We start from the raw sequence: 19,509 nt of genomic DNA, 5'->3' as shown, positions 1-19,509 counted from the left end.
TTCCCTGTCTATTACTTGTGGTAGCAAAGGTTGGGAGTGGCTTCATGCCAGTAAGGTAGGAGGCTGTTCCTTTGATAGTAGTGGACTATTAGCCTTTCATAAACTAGTCCTGTGCATGGCTGTGTGTGCAGTGGGTCTGTGGGAGGCATTTGGCCCTTTGCCTAATTTCTTCTCTAATAAAAACTACATATTTTCTTTTTCACTTCCTCCGGAATAGCCCAGCATAAGTAAATTATGTGATAGATCTATGATCTCCCCTCATTTGGAGGGGAGAAGGAAGGAAAAATAGATGGAAAACTGTGGCCATTTTCAGAGGCCTTTAATGATCTGTGTTCTGCATAGATTATGCACAAAAACATCTTCTCTGTTTAAGTCTCAACATTACCGCTGTTACCGCAAAGTTGTAATTTACACTAACAAATGTTTACAAGCAAGACTGCAATCAATTAATTAAAAACCAGTACAACAACTGGAGTGTCCCCAGCTTCTGCTTGATGTTGAGCTCTATCTGCTTGGCTCCCAATCAAATTGCCAAAGGTTTCCAACCTCCCTGCTGAAACACCAGAGATTAGAAGAGTGATGTTCACTGCTTTGCTGCAGCACCAGCACTGCTGTAGCTATTCTGGTATGAAGTTGTGCATGTAACATTTTGGAGAAGGATGCTGGCTGCCCTTTTCATCACTAATTTTGGAGAAGGGAGTTGTCTGCCTCTTTCTTCTCTACTGCCTTTTAAACACTCCATCACTTTCAGTAGATTCCCACCCTTTAATGAGTCTGAACACAGGGAACATGTTTCTTGTGGATACACAGACATGAATAAGACAAAGCATCTTTCTGAACACTCCATTGCTTGCCCTTTGAAAGGGTCATTTGTTTGCTGCTTTGCACTGGGCCCAACCAGCAGCAGGAGGTTGGTTAAGTGATGAGAGCAGGGCATAAGTGGTCCCTATCCAGTGAAAAGCAGTCAATCTAATTGACTGCTTTTGTCTTTTCTTTTTTTTTCCCCTTTTTTTTCCTGTGGTAGATTATTTCTTGAGCTTCCACAACTAATGGAAATCTTTTGGAAAGCAGAAACTCCCAAAGCTGTGTGACAGTGCAAGTGCCAGTCTGGTGCCAGCTTTGCTAAGACACATGAGCTCTGCTCTGATAAACAGTAACTTGTTTTCCATGAGGGAGGCTTGTGACAGGTCAAACCATGATGATCAAACCATGTTCTTATGATACTACAGCCTTAGAAAGAATTATAATAGTGACTCATGGAAAGGCTTTTATTCATAAAGCTCCTTGACTATGCTACATTGTAAAGAGGCTGTACAAGGCGAATGTGGTCAGCTCCTTTTACAAAGGAAGTCCTTGTTCTCTGAAATCTAAACTAGCAAAAAGGCACAACGAATGATACAATCTTATATTAAATACTTATTCCCATAAAGCACACAGTGATGCCATTAGCACTAACTTTGATGAATATGTTAAGGGAAGAAAAGAGGAATATTCTCTCTATTCACTTGGTCTTCTGATATTGGCAGAAGTGTTGGGAGTTGCTCTGGGAAGAGTTATTCATGTAAGAGCCATCTCCACTTTGTGAAATGGCTGTCCTGTTTCAGCGTTTATGGAAGTCTGCTGGAAATGTGTGGAGATTTTTTGCTTTCACTATGACAGCTTCAAGAAAATCGAGCCCTCTCATCCTGTTTTACTGGCATGATCTGAGGAGCCACGAATACTCCATGTCCAGTGTCCACTCTTCCTCATTGACATGTTGCAAGAAGAGTCACCTGGCATCTGTAGCTGGTCAGAGCAGAATTTGCCCCTAAGTCTGAGTCTGGCTAAATAGCTGCTCTTGCTGTCAGTTAGTGCCCTGCTCTTAGTTTGGAGCTCATGAGCAAATGGAGAGGTCCTGGGAGTGAGTGGGGATGAGAGTGTTATGCATGATCCCTGCAGTGGTGAAGAAGGGTTTGGCACTCTTTGGAGGTGTCTGGGGCCACAATTTTTCTGCCAGAAGTTACAAGAGGAAATCTTGTTTTCACACATAGAACTTGAACTACTCAAAAGTCATTCATAGTCTCAGAGGCAGATGAAGTGGCAGCACCCTGGGCTAAACCTGCTCCTGTGTCACTGCAAGGACTGCAGGGCTGCAAGAATGACATTTGAAGCCTTTTGTTAACAGGCATGTGAGCTGTATGTGTTGATTTTGGGAAATCCAGTGGCATGATGATACATGATGGCAGCTGTTGTCTCAGGAAACCAGCTTTACCTGGTCACACTTTCTACCTGCTGGTTCCCCTTTGGCCAACCTGAGTTAAGTGCAAGTGAAACAGGTGTTGGAGGTCATGTTCCCCACAAAACTTATGAAAATAGGCCTAAAAGATAGGTGCTTCTAATAGGCTGTCTCAACCCTTAGGAGACATCAGAGTTCCTCTGGGAGTTATATCCTTTGGGTGCAGTGGGAACTCAGCCTCCTCCATGCAGAGCTGCTGTGTTTTGTCTCATCACTTAACCTAATAGCTTTGGATACCATAAAATCTTGAGTATGTGCTTTTCTTCCTGAACTTTTCTTCTTTTTATTTTTTTTAATCTTCTGAGAATGTGATAAGTTTTGCTTTGTTTTCCTAGGTGCTCAGATAAGCTGTTTTGCACCCAGCTCCTTCTCCTGGAGGCAAGCGGCTTACGTGGACTCCTACTGCTGGGCAGCTGTGCAGCAGAAGCAACCATCCCACAACAACTTAGAAAATATACCTCTGTGGCTGCATAAAGTATGTACAGATTTTCTTCTCCTGGAAAAGTTACTCTCACCTAGAAGCCTACCTTTGCCTCACTATTCTTGCTCCTCTGCTCTGCTGTAGTCCTTGGCTTTGAGTTGACTCTCTATTTTTAGAGTCTTTTCTTTCCCTTACTTCCAAGAAGGGTTGTACTACAGAAGATATTTTCTGGTTTTAAATAACGGCTCACCAGTTGTCTGACACAAGAGTAATGTTAATGTTTCTGTGTTGCTCTGGAGCTGAATTCTTCACTTGGCTTTAGCCAGGAACTATTTTAAAACCAAGATGCAAGACTCAACAACTGCCCTAATGCTTGGATCAGAAGCTTATTTTAGGAAAACAGGGTAGTAAAAACATTTTGTGTTTTCATTGTGTTACACTTGGCTAATTATGCATGAAGAGTCATTTATGGCAGATAAAAATTTGAGAGAAATGAAATTCATCACTGGTAGCTTGGGTTTAACCCTTGTCTTCAGTGTGCTCATGTCTGCAGGCTGTTCCCTTGCAAACCATGAGCTGACTTCCACTGCTTCAGGTAAAGCAGCATCATACTGAATGCATAGAAAGAAGCTTATTTTCTGGGTAAAAAGTGCAAGGTACCAAAATACTGGAGCGGGCTCAAAGCAGTTGTCCAAGCTTTGGCAGAAGTTACAAACTCTGAGTCAATGCCATACCAATGCCTGGAGCTGACTCAACTTGAGAGGCAGCATCGCCTTGCTAGGGCAGTGCTGATGCCAAAGTAGGAAATGCTGTTGGGGCTCTGCAAATTTGTGTGCTGCCTTTCCCAGCCTTTTTATTACGTGCCCCAGCAAATAAATTCCTGGCATCTGGGAGCGGAGATGATCTAACCTGGTATTAGAGGGAGCTTAGGTCTGGGACCTGCAGCACCTGTATTTCTGGGTTTTGCTGGTGTATCCCAAACCTCAGCTCTTATTATCCAGTCATCTGGTGGTATGTCCTCTTAGAAACTATTCAAGGCTGTCTCTGATTCATTTGCTGACTCAAATCACTAAGTAAGGATTTACTGCTGCTTTCTTCAGTTAACTCCACTCACAACCTTGACCCAACAGTCTTGTGTTTCATGGATGTTAAACCTAGACTTGTTTTCTAGCCTGAAATCTTCCTTGCCTTGTTAGGGCTCCATGCCAGTCAGACCTTCTACAGAGGCCAGTCAAAGCTGCTGGGCCATCTTACAATGCAAGTGTCTCGCATGGCTGGAAACTCCACCTGTAAACCTGGATATGTTGCTGTCCCTTTCTCTTGAGGGAATGAGTTTTTATTACCCAGTTTTCTTGTGTTGAATTTTGTCATGGTCACCTGCTGATAGCTCTAAGTCTTCTAGTTTTCCAGCCATGATGAATAGCTTAATCAGTCATACCTTTATGATGCAACCCATGCTAATTTGCTGACTAGTGCTGTCTCAGGAATTGTTGCAGTTCCTCCATAACAGCTTAATAGTATGTGATGTTTCCTTGTAAATACCCTGCAGACTGGCTGTAGGACATATGTCTGAACAGCTGAGTCAGAGGCTGTTCACTTCATCTTAACCTCCTAGATCCATGATTAGCCACCCACCCATCTGATCCAAGCATTTGGAGCTGCAGATGCTGTTTGGAGGGCAGTATTAATTAATATTTTTCTAGTGGTTGTTCATCAGCTTTCATACATTACAAGTCTAGAGGGAAGGAGTGGTTACAGCTACAAACAGTGAACTTTGGTTCCCACTCTGGTATCTGAAGGTGTCTGGCTGTTCTTTGCACCCAGGGCCAACAGCTGCTGGGTGCATTGGGATCACTTCTGCAGGAAAATAGGGCTTGGGTTGTCTGCCCAGCCTGGTGCTGCAAGGTGCGTACAAGCTCATTGCTCTGCAGGTTCTGGCTAGGTAATAATTTTAAAAATGGGCACAGCAGAGTCTTTGTGGGAACATACTGATGTTAATGAAAAAAGGGAGTCTTCTTGTGCTCAGATCAGAGGAGACCTGACTCTTTAGTGCAAGGGCAGAGATGGGACAGCAGGGATCATTAGACCCAGTTGTTCTTAAGGCAACACTTAAAACTTTTTTTCTGCTTTCTAGGCAGCAGAACTTTTATTTGCAGAGCATCTCAGGTTCTTTCCAATACTCTGACTCCGTATCTCACTGTATTGGCATGCTGAAAGGCTCCATTAAAAGTGCTTAAGGAGGCATTATTGCAGTTTTGGGGAAATGAGGTAGTAGGCCCCTATTCCTGATTAAAATGGATGGATTTCCTTAAGACATGCTCTCTGTGCTCTGTTGGAAGTGCTGTCAAACGTTTGCCTCCTAGGACAGCGCTCAGTGTGATACAGAGAGGAAGTAGGACTGTGTAGCTCTTTGATGAAGAAACTAACTTCTGACAATCTGCCCTGCTTTTTTTTTGTAGGCATCTGGTTGCTCTGAGTTATCAAACCAGGTTGCACTACAGAGAAGCTGAAAACTTCCCATTTCCTTCCTATTTCAGACTACAAGTTTGTGCTGGATTTTTTGGGGTTTTTACCAGTAAAATGCATGTTTCAGTTCTGGGCAATCCCCACCTTTACCAGTTGTCCTTTCTGCTCAGGGAGATCTCTCCCAACAGTTGAATTTATCAGTTTGGAAATTTGTTTTGGAGTAAAGAGGAGGAGCATACTGTGACTTTCTGGGTTCCTTGAGTCTCTAATGGTCTGTGCACTCCTAGAGGGTACCCAGGACCTCTCTCCATGGAGAACCAGAGCTCTGAAATTTCCAGTGATCCTAGAATGACTCCTCACACTGGATAACCCTCAGCAGAAAGCAAAATGAGTTGTGTACTTAAATGCACAATTCAATAAACAAAATATCTGCAGATAGATAAATTGAATTTATCTTTATTGTTACTGTAACACTAATGTTTTCTTCTCTTTGTCCATGAAAGAGCTGTCAAAATAATTATATGGTTGAGTCCTTTGACAAGACTCTTCTTCAGGTTTGTCATTGGAGGAGTGATGTATTTCCTCCCCCTGTGCAGATAGTTTGCTTATTGTTTCTAAAGGTAAGTGCTCCTCCTGACAGCTAATTTTGGTAAAACTCGTCTTGATCCTTAACTGGAATAGAGACAAGCTTTTGGCCGCTGTATGTGGAGTCCTTGCAGTCTAGTGGAGGAGGAGACTGCACTGTGCAGCCTTTTTAATCCATAGTGCACAGAGAAGTTTATGAAAACTCGTGCAGAACAACAGTCGACATAATCTTACTGGCTCTTGAGAGCCACCAGACACAGCTGAACAGTGAGCAATGGCCTCTTTCTAGCCCTGAGATCTGGATTGCTAGGATGGAGCTGCTTGTGATGAAGAGACTTCTAGGGACTTTTTTAAATTACTGTGCCTTCTAGTCTATTATTAATTGGGGAGAAACAAAGAGAAAGATAAAGGGAAGTAAAGTAGAGATAAAGGGAGTAGATGGTTCTTTGGAAGAAGAGGATTCATACTGGCATGAAGTGCAGGCAAACAGTTCATCTGGCTGACAGCAGAAAGAAGAGATCTTGACTGTTAGAGAAACCTGTTAGTTGAGTCATGAGGTTCAGAGAGGACCCTCTTGTGTCCTAAACTCCTTTTCAGGGGGGAGTTCAGGTGCATCTGGATTCAGATTTAGTCCCAGACTTGGTCAGTGGTTTATGTCTAAAGGATTATATGTGCCCAGTCAGTCCTTTGTATCACTTAGCTAAGATTTCAAGGTTTAGCATGCTATTAATGACTTACTGACAATCTCTTACAGTAAGGAATCTCTCAACTTTGAGGAGTAACTGTGAGGTGTCCCTACTCAAGGGGAGATTCTGGCCTGCAGCCTTCTGCCATGCAGGAAAGCTCAATGGGTCCTGAGCTGCCCAATGTTTATAGAGTACAATGATTGGCTTAAATCCATATTTGTATACTAGCAAGAGGTCTGGGTCGCTGTTCGAGACAGTCATTAACTGCAAAAGTGCTGTCTGTCCTCCAAAGCCCAGAATAAGCTGGATGCATCATGGCCTCCACTGGTGATCATGGTTTGAGCTAATTGAAACTGGAGAAATAGTGGTTTTAGCTAGATCAAAACAGAAAGTATGTAACAGGTGGGATAACAAGGGTCACGTACAGTTTGAGATTCACTTGCAGATTTGAGGGCAGGATACGATTTCAGCCAGAATGATGAGTCACTTATAGCTGTTTCTGCTGAGCACCAGTGAGACCTTTCATCAGCTCAAACAGGAATAAGGTTGTATCCAGAGGGAGCTTAATGCCTTTGCTTCTGGTAACATGTAATTGCTGTCTTTAGCTTGTTTGGGGCTGGTGTCTTTGCTTAGACTTCTCCTAGTGACAGATAGAAATTTGGAACTGAATAGGCAGACATCTCACCAATGGGTTCATGTATTTTAATGAGAAATATTTTAATGTTGAATGAAGACACTTCAGTGCTTTCTTTTTTGTTGAATACTGTCTGCCAATTAATTTTATCAAAGCTGTTTTCCAGACCTGTGCAGCTTAACAGCTTTGTGCTATTGTACTTAAAGTTACTGTTTGGCCACTGTCAGGTATTGCCCAGAGAAAATAAGGACTGAAGATGCAGTAAAATTAGAAAACCATTGTTTTCTAAATGCCATTAAAGTGGTTCTTCATCTTTTGCCAACCAACTTTATCCAGACCTTGGCATGGTTTCTACAGATTAGGTCCTTGAAAATGCCTTTTGTGTCACACTACCAATACCAGCTTTATTTTCTTTGGACGATAAAAGCATATTTGAGGTTATAAAGAAGTTATTTAAATGCCCTTTACCTTACTTGCTGTGAATTTACTGCATCTTAGCATAGTTGAAGCTGGCGATGTTATATAAGAGACTATTTTGTGGTTCAGCCTGATGTTATCTTTCACCTTCAGGAGAGTGTGGTGTTAATGTGTTATTAAAAGACAGTTTTTTGATTCCAATGTCTTATGTGCCTATGGAGACAGATTACTCAGACACTTCCATACCCATGTATACATTCTGTTTGAACTGTTAGCTAATTACTAACAAAGTTACTTAAGTGGCCTGTAAGGTGTACAGAGCTCAAAGATTTGTCAAGTGAAATGAATTGCAGCAGTACAGAGCAAGGGGCAGGGACCTCCTGGCTCCTCAGGAGCCTGCTGTCACACCCATCATGCCATCAGACTAAGGGTCAAGCCAGGCAGGAGAACCTGCGTTCATCATCTTTAGCTTTCAGGAGCTCAGCAATACTTAGAAGACATACAGGGGACTGCAGTTTGGCTCCCTGGTGCATTGCACCACTAGCTTTGTCTGTCTTATACTGGTATTAATCACACAGTACTTGGTGCCTAGTGCTTCCAGAATCTTGGATTAGCCTAACTGAAACTCTGCTACTCTGGTTTTGAGTGCCAAACTCAATGGGCTATTATCTGTCCTGTTCTCCTTGCAGCTGGGTGGCAGCGAAGACTCCGAGCATCCAGGCTGAAGAGGTGATGTAGCCTTCAATGCACTTTCACTAATGAAGTTCAGAAGTGAACATTTTGAGCCACAGAGTGTTGTATCTATTCTAATGTATCAGTTGTAATCTGCTTTCGAAGGACCTTTCTTCAGTTATGCAATCTCATACCATCTTACATCCAACATTGGAAACTTGCTGTTGAAAAGGAACTTGCTAAATGTGTAGCAAAGGAAAAACTGAGTTTGACTTTTAGACCACACAGCAAAGGAAAAAACTGATTTTCTTTTAGATAAATATCTTTCTCTGGCATACTTTGACTATACAGTGCTTGAGGTCAGTGACACTTCCCATGTAACTTCAGTACTGCAAACTACCCAAGACTGAAGTAGCATTTCCTCCTTGTGTGTTCGGCGCCTTGGAAGCAAATAAACCATAAAACCATAAGCCATAAACAAGAGGCAGATGGCACGTGATCGTCTGTGCTCAAATACCATGGAGTCCTCTTCTTAAAATGGAAAGTCATTATGTGTTACTATAAAATGTAGTCAGATGAGCTGGATGATCTGAGTCTGCTGCTCTGAAACCTAGGACTCGTGCCAGATGACTTTGCATTTTCACTTCTGCCTGTTGGTTCAAGGCCTTAAATTTGAGTGATTCAGAACAATTTGCTAGTTATCTAAGCCTACTGTTAACGAATAGAACAAGAGAATCTTTCATTTTTAAAAAAGCCAGAATCTGAGAAGGGTGGAGTCGTGTATCAAGTGTTGTGGAAAGGCTGTCAAATACAGGGTTTTGTTTCCAAACAAAAAGAGCTGGACTAATGGTCACATTGCTGCTCTGGGTTTGAGACCATTCAGAAAAGAGCTGCATAGTGTTTTCTCATGCTGCCATAAGCTACAGCTTTGGGAGTGATGAGCGCCTGTTGAGGGGAAGCCCAGCAAACACAGAACAAATGTGCCTTTGCCCCAGCAGTCAGTGTGATGCTTCTAGCTGAGGAGGCAGTGGTGACGGAGCTGGGGAGCTGGGTAGATGTCAGAGGCTGGTTTTCAAAAGACAAGAGTCTAGTGAGGCAGGGGTGATGGCAGGCATTGGGGGACATCTGGGGCAGAGCAAGAGGGCTAATGCCAACGTGCTCCCCAAGTGCAGAATGTGCCCACAGTCTTTTTCAAGGTAAAAAGGAAGGGAATGATACTGGGACAATGGAGGTTTGGGACTGTGACTTCGGTGCATCAACTGTCTTGCCTTTTGCTACATGTCTTGTAGGACTTGGGTTAAAGAGTTCTCCAGGGTACTTCTGGGGGCATTTACAGTTCTGAGAGTCAGAAAAGGAGTTCATAAACCTTCTGATGCCTGTAAAATTTCGAATGAGTGAGTAGTAAAGCCAAGTGATATAAACCAATGTAAGGAGCTTTGGTTGCTCCTTATTGAATTGAACAACTTGTCTTTGTTGTTTCTTTCCCAAGCCTGGTACCAGTGGAAGGGAGCTCAGAGGTGTATGACACAAAAGTAAGTGAAGTCAAACAGGTGTTGCAGCAACCTTATACAAAATGCATTTGTTAAGGCCTATGGAAAATGTAGGAGCTTAGATAAGTTTAAGCCATGTTTGTAGATAGATCATTTCCATTTCTATGTAATATAGAATTCAGAGGACTGACAGAGCCTGGACATGAAACCATAAAGCTTTGGGTAGACTAAGGCATCCAGGACTTAGACCTGTGAGACCTGGTGGCATTGTCCACAGTGATGAATAAGAAGAGCAGATTCTTGTGGTGTTGGGCTTGAGTTGGTGAGATGTCTGTAAAAACAAGTTGGATGTGCCAGGGCTTTACATTTCAGTTGGAAAAGCTAGATCTGAAAAACACCAGATGATCTGAGGTTATCTGCACAGTTTCTACAGGCTGCTGGGACTAGGGGAAGTCAGTTTTTATTTATGAGCTAATATATTATATGCATTCATAGTATCAATAGTAACACAGGATTTTGCTTTAATCGTAGGTAATATTAGAAGTAACTTTCCTGAGTAAAATGTTCAGTAACATCAAATTACTTTTAATCTCTCTTGTTTGAGGCAAACACAAGTTAACATAGTAATATTTGGTCCAGATTCTCATCTTGTTAAATATCTACAAATATAAGTGGAGCTGTTCCACTTGCACTGATTAATGGCTTCAGTCCAAGTTTCCTCTAAAATTCTCCATTAGTTTTTTCAGTGACTGTGCATGTGTGCATGGCTGTAACACTTAAGATATCTTACATCTCTTGCACACTTGTTCACCACAACTGATTTAAAGTTCCTTAGGAACTGGTGCTGGCTTTGAGTTAAGTGTGCTTGCTATCAAAAGCTGAATGTAATGAATTAGAGATTGGCCAGATTTGCAGCATGTTTTGTTAACTAACTGCTTGTTTAACCAGATCTTTCATCATGTCTCTCTAAGGGTAATGTTGCGTATGATTGTACACCTTGAATATAATGTCACAGTAGATAGAAAATATCATAGCTGGAGAGAATTAGAGTTAATACCTCATGATGCAAAACTCCAACTTGTTGATGAGTAGAAGACAGATGGAAAGACTTGAAACTTGTATTTTATCCCTGGCTCAGCCCTTTCCCTAAGCAGTAGGGCCTGTGTAAGGGATGACTTCTCAGTGCTGCATTAACACCAGACCGTTTTGATGCTGTGTGTTGGTTTCCATTTAGGAGCTGTCTGAAAATACTTAGATACCCTAAATGTTACAACCACACTTAGATCCTCTACAGTCACTGAATGTCAGGCACCCTGAAGAGACATGTGTTTCCAGGCAGATGCAGAGCTGTAACGGGTGTATTCATTAGCCTCCTGACAGCTAATGGAAAGCAGGAGAGATTTTGCTGGTGTTTGGAGCATTTTAGTTGCTGTGAACAGTGGTGACAGGTCTGGGAGGGAGGGGTATGTGACACTATCCTCTTCTTTCAGTCAGCCTCTCTGATAGCTGCTTCGGTTTGTTGTTCCCCAGATTAATGCCGTCTTTCTCATGTCAGCTCCAGCAGTGCAGTTCTGCATATACAATGAAAATGTTACCAGGATCATGGCACCGTTATTCTGCTTTAGGGTTTTTTTTGGTTTTTTTTGGTAGGGTGAAGCTCTAAGCAGCAGCAAGTTCACTGAAGCTGTCTGAAAAGAGATTTTGCTTTGCTGCATATTGCCAATAACCACAGAAGTGGGTTTTATTAAGTGGATTAAAATAAAATTAAAGAGAATTTAATAAGCTTATAAGAAACTTAATACTTACAGAGTGTGATGGTGATTGACTTATTTTATATACAGGTGAAGCCTAATGAGGATTTTTTTTTCTCCCTTCAGTTCTTCCCATACATCCTTCTGCTCGTCGCTATCCTGCTGTATCTACCATGTCTGTTCTGGCGCTTCACTGCAGCACCTCACCTTTCCTCAGACCTGAAATTTATTATGGAAGAACTTGACAAAGCCTATAACAGGGCAATCAAAGCTGCCAATAGCATTCACAGCGGAGACCCCAGGGACCCTGCTGACTTTGTTCCAGCAGTTAATGAGAACTTGACACAGAGGTAAGATGTTGGGGCTTGACTTTCTTTGCTCGTTTCCATAAGTTCTTAACAGATGTGACAACAGCACTCTCTTAGAAATTTATTGCAGAGGTTTGAAGACTGACCTGACACACTTTTAAATTAGGTTTTTAGAAAGGAGTTATCTGAAATTATTACTGTAGGCACTTGGAGCTGAAACTTACAACTTTCTTCTTTTGAAGAAAACATTTAATAAGCTCTTTAGACAACAATTTACTTGAGATGTTCTGATTTATTTAGTTGTAGTGGGTGTTAAGTAGTTTTACCCACCACATCATAAGAAAATGGAGATGCTGCAGTCCTTGATGCTCAGTGTTCTTGAGAGCTACTTGCACACTGTCAGCAAAGTCAATTCCTTGTCATCTCCTGTCCTTTAAGATATAGGTCTGCAAAGCTTCTGATCAGAGTAAAAAACCAAATACCAAAACCAACAAAAGCAAACCCTCCACTCTCTGATCACAGATTGGTGCACTGTTCTAAATAGATACAGTTTCTGCTTCCTTCTAGGTCAGGGTACCTGTTCCTCTGTGTATGTGAGTTACCATAATGAGGACTTAGGTCTATTCTTTAAAATGTGGAGTTAGGTCTTGACAAACCTTTCAGTGTTCTGTAATCAAACAAGTACTTGGGCAGTCTGTTTTTCCTCATGGATTTGCTTACTCTACCTACTTTGTATTAGAAAAGAACAGAAGAATTTTTTTGCCACGAGGGCAATACTTTTTTCCATTTTCCAGTGCTTGAGCTCTTTTGTCTCTTAAGTGGGTTTTCTGTATTAGTGTCAATATTCTTCATTTGTCTGCTATTCTGTTGGTTTTTTTACTGACTTCTTCAATAAAACTATACCTGATTTACCCCAATAAGAGGATGTGGACATATTGGAGCAGGTCCAGAGTAGGGTCACGAAGATAGACGCTTAGAGGGCTGCAGCACGTCTCCCGTGGAGACAGACTGAGACAGCTGGGGTTGTTCAGCCTGGAGAAGAGAAGGCTCCAGGGAGACCTCATTTCAGCCATTCAGTACATAAAGGGGCTACAAGAAAGCTGGAGAGAGACTTTTTAGAGGGGCATGTAGTGACAGGACAAGGGGGAATGGCTTTAAACTAATGAGAGTAGGTTTAGATTAGATATTAGGAAGAAATTCTTCCCTGTGAGGATGGTGAGCCACTGGAAGAGGTTACCCAGAGGAGCTGTGGATGCCCCATCCCTGAAAGTATTCAAGGCCAGGTTGAATGGGGCTTTGAACAACCTGGTCTAGTTGAAGGTGTCCTTGCCTGTGGTGTGGAAGGTGGGGTTTGGAAGTAGATGATATTTAAAGATCTCTTCCAACCCAAGCCATTCTGTGATTCTATTATTTTAAGATGGATTCCAATCTATTTTAGAGTAAGGTTTTGTTGCTATTTGAGGTAGCTGAATGCTGCAGCATCTAATCTATGTGGTTTGGTATTTTTTTCTCTCTTTTTCAGTTTGTGGGAAATATCAGAAAGCTACTTTAAATACCCAATTGTGGAACAGTACCTGAAGACAAAGAAGAATTCCAAATGCTTAATAATTAAATACATTACCTGTCGTTTACTCACGCTAGTAATTATTTTCATTGCATGCCTCTACCTGGGCTACTACATTAGCCTCTCCTCTTTGAGTGATGAGTTTCTCTGCACTATCAAAACTGGGATCTTGAAGAATGACACAGCTGTTCCAGAAGTGGTTCAGTGCAAGCTCATTGCTGTTGGTGTCTTCAAAGTACTCAGCTATATTAACCTGATAGTCTATCTTCTAGTGATGCCACTGGTAGTGTATGCAATGTTTGTTCCGTGGAGGTGGAATTCAGGTATTCTCAAAGTGTATGAAATCCTGCCAACTTTCGATGTTCTGAAACTCAAGTCTAATCGATTTGATGACTTAAGCCTTTACCTCCTCTTTCTTGAAGAAAATGTCAGTGAACTTAAATCATTTAAATGCCTCAAAGTGCTGGAGAACATTGCAGTTTCTGAGAAGTTTGATGTCATGCAGCTTTTGGTAAACCTTGGCACTATTAAGACTGATACCATAGATGGGAGGCCAGGGACAACTGAGTTGGAGAAGCCTGAAGAAACAACTACAGGAGAGCTGGAAAAAAATGCAGCAGAACTACAAGGTAAGCTGATCTGCTGTTTCTTTAGATAGAAAGAGTCAAAGACCGAAACACCACAAAACCACCACATTCAGACTTGCTGATGTAGAGAGATAAGGAATCCATTAAACCAAAAATTCATTCATGCAAAATAAAACAGGTTTCATCTAGATGTGTATTCCTACCAAAAACATTTTAATATATTCTACAAAACAGTGGACCTGCTTAGTCCTCCCTATGTTGCCTGCAGTATAACTGCTATAACCTCACATCTGTGCCAGGAGATTGTGGTGTTGCAAGTCAGTGACACAGTTTAGACCCTGAAGTGTCTGTTAAATTAGTGGTCCTTGCTGATATCTCTGCACTAGCACAAATAGGTTTCAGCAGTCTGAACTTGAACTCCTTAAGACCCTCTGCATAGTAGGTTGTGCTTGAAGAAGCTCCAGTGAGAAAGCTGATGGTTTCAGGACTTTTTCACAGAAATTAGCTCCAAAACATAATAACTGCTACTTCTGCTTTTCATTGAGGCTTTGGCAGAAGTCTTAGGTGAATATAAAATTAAGACTGATGCTCAGAAATGCCGCTGGCGGAGGAACAGAAAATGACAAAAGAAGGGAAGTGGGACTGGGGCCAGTGAACATACTTCTGTCTTACACAGAGAGTGAGGAGGATTGGCTGCAAAGTGATTTTTGCCGAAAGGGTCTCAGTCAGTCTGGATTGGTGCAACGGTTCTCTGAATATCCCACCATTTTGCAGACATGATCAGCTCTGAGCAATCACTCTCACATAAGATAGTCTAGGATTCTGTCCTAAAACATCTGGCTTATCATAATTACGATTCCAGTTCCCTCCTCAAGTGCGGAATTCGAGAAGCCAGATATCCAGGGAGGGATATGGGATATCAGGGACAAAAAGATGGAAGGTCTTTCTTCTCATTTGATGCGAGCATAGCTGCTGTCATAGCTGTCCCCACAGAAGCAGGACACTAGTTCTTACACCCCTTGAATCGAGTAGTTTGGGCTTTGTGGGCTGCCTCTTCATGGAGTCCTTCACTCATCAAGGGATATTGCTTTAAAACATTTAGCAGCTGACCTGAGTAGGCGAGCACAATGCTGAAGGCAAGTTAAAGAGCTGTTTCAAAGGCAGGAAAAGATTAAATCTATTTTCTCTTCAGAAAACTATGCCCTGTACTTAACGAAAAAGAAGCAGCAGCACCCAGAGGACAACGAATCCTCTGTACTTGGGTCAAACAGTTCTGGTAAGGCTGAGATTTGGAGGAGAAGTCGATTTATACAAGGGGAGTATTCAGAACAAGCAAGCAGAATTACTTTTGAGCCAGAACAAGTGCTTCTGGCAGCCAGGTCTAGTACAGCAGTTTGGAGCAATTCTGACAGAATATAGTTTTTCTCTTAAATGTGTCCCTGTTTGAAATGACAGATGGGTGGGTTTTGGCAGGAGAATGTAACAACCCAAGTTGAGGTCTCTGCTCAAGGAACTGAAGAAGTTAATAGAAAAGCTGACTCATTTTTATCTGAGAGCAGAACTTTGGAGACTCTTTTCATCTCACAAAAACACTTCAAAGACTTGTTTTTGTCCTGAACAGAACAAACTCATGCTTGAAGCTGTTTTAAAATGCATTGCAGAAAGAAGCTGCCGTTTCATGACCAGCTCAGGCTGGTGCAGCCCTATCCTGCCTGGAGGCAGCTGCAGGCTTCACCACCCATCAGCAAAGCTTCCTCCACGGCACTTCATCTTCTGGCCCTAGTGGCATCAGCATGTTTTAATTGGTAACCATGTTAACACACCAGTGGTAGATACTGACTCCTGGCAAGAGATGTGCAGGGCATCCTGCTGCTGGGTGCCTCATCCAGACTGTGCAGGGGCAGCTGGAGGCAGCACAGGACAGTGAGCGGTGCAGCACAGGCTTGGTGGCAGTTCCTTTGCACACCAGAAGATGCTGAGTGGTTTGATGGCCCTTTCACTTCTAAAGGTTTGCTTTCTCTTTAGTTTTGACAGAGCCTGATGCAACTGGCAGCGTGAATCCGAGAGAAGACAAAAGACTTCGCCAGAGACTTATAGATTCTTCGTGCTGATGCTTCCCTGCTGCAGCAGGCAGGAGCTCTGTTCTATGGGAAGGCTCCTCCTCTGCCTCTGCTGTGCTCAGCGCAAGGTGCTGCTCTGATTGCAACTGCCTTCACCACCTGACAGGTCCCCAGAGGCCAAGCTGGTTTACAGACTACTTGTTATATAATAGTCAGCAGTCATGTATCTGAACAAGCATGTTGTAGACTTTCCTTATTTATTAAAAAAACAATCAAACCACACACAAGGAGCAACGAGAATAAAAAAATTCTGTCATGAGTAACAAGTGATGTGCATTGAATGCAGTTGAAGCTGGCAGCTGGAAAGAGCTTGCACCATACTGCACAGGGATGGGAATCATAACCCTGCAGGTAACAAAAAGAGATGGCCATTGTTGCACTCTGAAGTGTTGCTCTGCTGGGAGCGACCGTCTCAGTTCGGGAGTTTGAGTTGAGGTACCTTTGGATTCTCTGCCCTGGAAAAGGGGGGAAGTGGTGTGGGTTTTTTAATGAGTCTGGTTAATCTGTACCAGGTGGTGGCTGGACACTGATATTGGCTGTGTCTTTGTGGGAAAAGTAGAGATTGCTCTGTTCATCCTATGATGTCTTGGTTAGTCATCCCAACATTCATGTCTGTGATTAAGTACTTGACATTGGTGGAAAAGAAGCTACAAACAGTTTTAGTATAAGGGAGTAGTGTAAATATTAGGGATTTGTAATTTTATATGTATTAATAAAGTAATAATAACAGGTTTTTTACAAAATTTAATGATATGTAAGCTAAACATTAGTTTAATTTCTATTTTTCAGTCGTTTTAGTGTCTAATGAATCCACTTTGGAGTTTTGGTCTGAAGATCGGTGAAGTTGGTTCCATTTTTCTGATAGTTTGTCAGAGTTGTTTTATAATGTTTTTGTGTGTGGACTTTTTTCCTACATGTTTGTAGCATCAAATGCAGTATTAATTGTGCTGGTTTTTGAACCACACTTGAGAAGACAGACTTGCTTGTTGTATTACAGTAGCACCCAAATGCCTCAGCAGAGCCAAGCACACAATAGCCAAGGTGAGGTAGATGTAAATACGATGAAAGGTTGTTCTCCCCACACATCCTGTGACTGTATTTTAACTAAAGATAACACACTGAAGTGGATTGGAACAGACAAAAGAAGAGGGAGTGTTTGTAAATTGGAAAACTGTCCTGGCTTGTTACTGGACTGTCTGGGGAGAATAGCATTCAGCTTTAATGTCGTCCTCCCTGACCAGGACCATCAGTAAGTATTAAATGACTTTGTCTTGAAATTTTAGATAGAAGGTAAGGTGGCTGGATGGTGTAGCACCACAGTGGCAGTGTGTATCTTTCATAAATGTTATATGCTGACTTGTTTTTCTATATTGTCCATGTAACTGAAATTATTTCAACTCTTCAAGCTGTCTTTTAAAACAAAGTAGGACTTCTTTTATAGCTAGGTAGGACTTATGTTTTCCAGTTCCTCTCTGTCACCCACTGTTATGTTCTCCTCTGCTAGCATTCTCCATATGGCTGTGGATTAGGGGGGAACAGAAGTGGTTGGTGTTACCATCTTTGCACAGAACTGTTTATGGGCTGCTGCAGATTTCAAAGAGAGAGTGCACCTACTTGAATTTGGCAGCTTGAATTTCTGATCCAACAAGTGGATCCTAAAGTGCTACCATACTATACTTTGGGCTAGTATTACAAGAACTCTTCAGTTATTATATGGCTTTTAGCTAAGACAAGCCTTATTTGAAAAGAAGCCTTTAAATCCATAGTATTATGCTACCTCACCACAGGACAGCAACACAGCTGCAATCCTAACATTGGTTGCATTACCAGCAAGAAACAGGGTTTGTGTTGGACACTGGTGGTCCAGACTGCTGGATTTTACTTCCATACTTCTGCCAGCAAGCCTACAACCTCTCTGACCTTTTCTAGAATCTGTCTGGCTGTGCTGCTGTGTTATTCGTGATCCTTTATATGTGGGCAATGCAGGTGCACACTGCATTGTGTGTCTTGGACAAGTAGCTATAGTGCAATACTGAGATTTTGTGACATGGATGTGTTTGTTTGATGTAAGTAGCGTTCTCAGTCTTTAAATTCAAAGCTCCTGAAAGCCACATGTTCATGTTGGATATGTACCTAACTTTTTACTAATTCCCCTTTTGTATTTAAAAATATGTCTTTGCTGCAGTGAATCTCTTGTTGTCTTTTACAGTGCTCAATAAAATACATACCAATTCCTCATGGTTATTAAAATATAATCAATTTTGCTAACTACAGCAGCATGACTGAAGGTTCCAGGAACAGTCACGTGTCTCCACCTGAAGACCTGTAGTGCAATACATGTGATCTCATGCTAAACCCTGAGCAAACATTTTGGACAGTAGTTATAATTCTGCTCCTTTCATTTTTATCCTCATTAAATTGTCAGAGCAACACAACTTGCTTCAAAATCTATGTAACCTTTTAAAACTGTTTAGAAAATGTCAGCATATGATAAATAACCTATCCATTGTGTGAGTTACTATCTAACAATTGGCCACAGACTCAGCATGTATGAGCTTTTCAGCTTTTTCTGTTTTAAGATGTGTTTTTGCTACTGCCCAGCTCAGTTCCACTTGTGTTTTAGTGGCACTGCTTCTGCACGTTTTCAAAAGATGGGCTTGATTCCAATTTAGGTCTTATGGAAAAAGAGGCCATCTTCAGCCTCTTCATCCCTACACTCTTCCTAGAAACAGCTACATTCATCTGTCTTGGTTTTTAGGCAGAAAGTAAAATGGCAATGCTGAGATTCAGGTTTGGTCCATGCCATCCTTTGCTTGACCCTTCTCTCTCCATCACTTGGATATTAATAGTCCTCCAAATGCAGGAGAGTTACAAGTAGGTCCTTTGCATGCTCTTTGCCTTAAAATGGCTCTTAGCTACCTTGTGAGATTTAAAACTTGTGATATAAACTACAGAGAGACAGTAAAAATATTTATTCCAGTAGCAGATGGTGTGCCTCTAAAATCAGCTGTACCCTGCTGTTTTTCCTCCTCTGGATGTTGTTAGCTACTTTTGGAATAAAGAGTGTGTTTTAGGTCCATGGGATTTTTTTTCCCTTACTGGGAGAAGTGGGTGGTGCAAAGTAGGAGCTTTGATGACTAGTGAGCAGAGGATGTCCTGGCTGCAATTAGTGAACAGGAAGACAGAAGTCATTCATTTGGTGTAAATCTTTACTTTTCAATAATTAATGTCATGTTGCTGATACAAACAGTCAAAGTTAAACTATTGTGACCTATTGACTAATTAGTTATCTAACCTTATCGTACCTGTATCAGCTGGACTTCTCTGCAGTGTGCACAGCCCATAGGAAGCCTGTTGTTTGTTATTCTTCACTGAGTTCCCATTAGGAAATGTAATCTGGTTTTATGATGCGGGATACTGGTTTGATTTATAGATCACCTGAAAGGAAAATGGCATTGAAGCTATGCACAGCCCCCACTCTAGCAGGGACAGCTGTAAAGCCAGGAGAGGCAGCTCAGCCCCACTACCTTGCC

General features: G+C 41.9%; 1 protein-coding gene across 1 annotated transcript; it reads left to right on the top strand.

Annotated features, from left to right (window-relative positions):
- Positions 1-2,580: 2,580 nt before the first annotated feature.
- Positions 2,581-15,132, top strand: PANX1 (pannexin 1; the record flags this gene model as incomplete). The annotated part of the gene is made up of 4 exons (XM_009077775.1): positions 2,581-2,750; positions 11,524-11,747; positions 13,228-13,898; positions 15,049-15,132. Coding segments are annotated over 4 exons (1,149 nt in total), but the record flags the coding sequence as incomplete, so codon positions are not given.
- Between the last annotated feature and the right edge of the window lie 4,377 nt (positions 15,133-19,509).

This window comes from Acanthisitta chloris, unplaced genomic scaffold (genome assembly GCF_000695815.1).
Source record: "Acanthisitta chloris isolate BGI_N310 unplaced genomic scaffold, ASM69581v1 scaffold1747, whole genome shotgun sequence".
NCBI classification, from domain to species: domain Eukaryota; kingdom Metazoa; phylum Chordata; class Aves; order Passeriformes; family Acanthisittidae; genus Acanthisitta; species Acanthisitta chloris.
The sequence above is the reverse complement of the archived record's forward strand: the minus strand, read 5'-3'. Positions and strand labels throughout refer to the sequence as shown.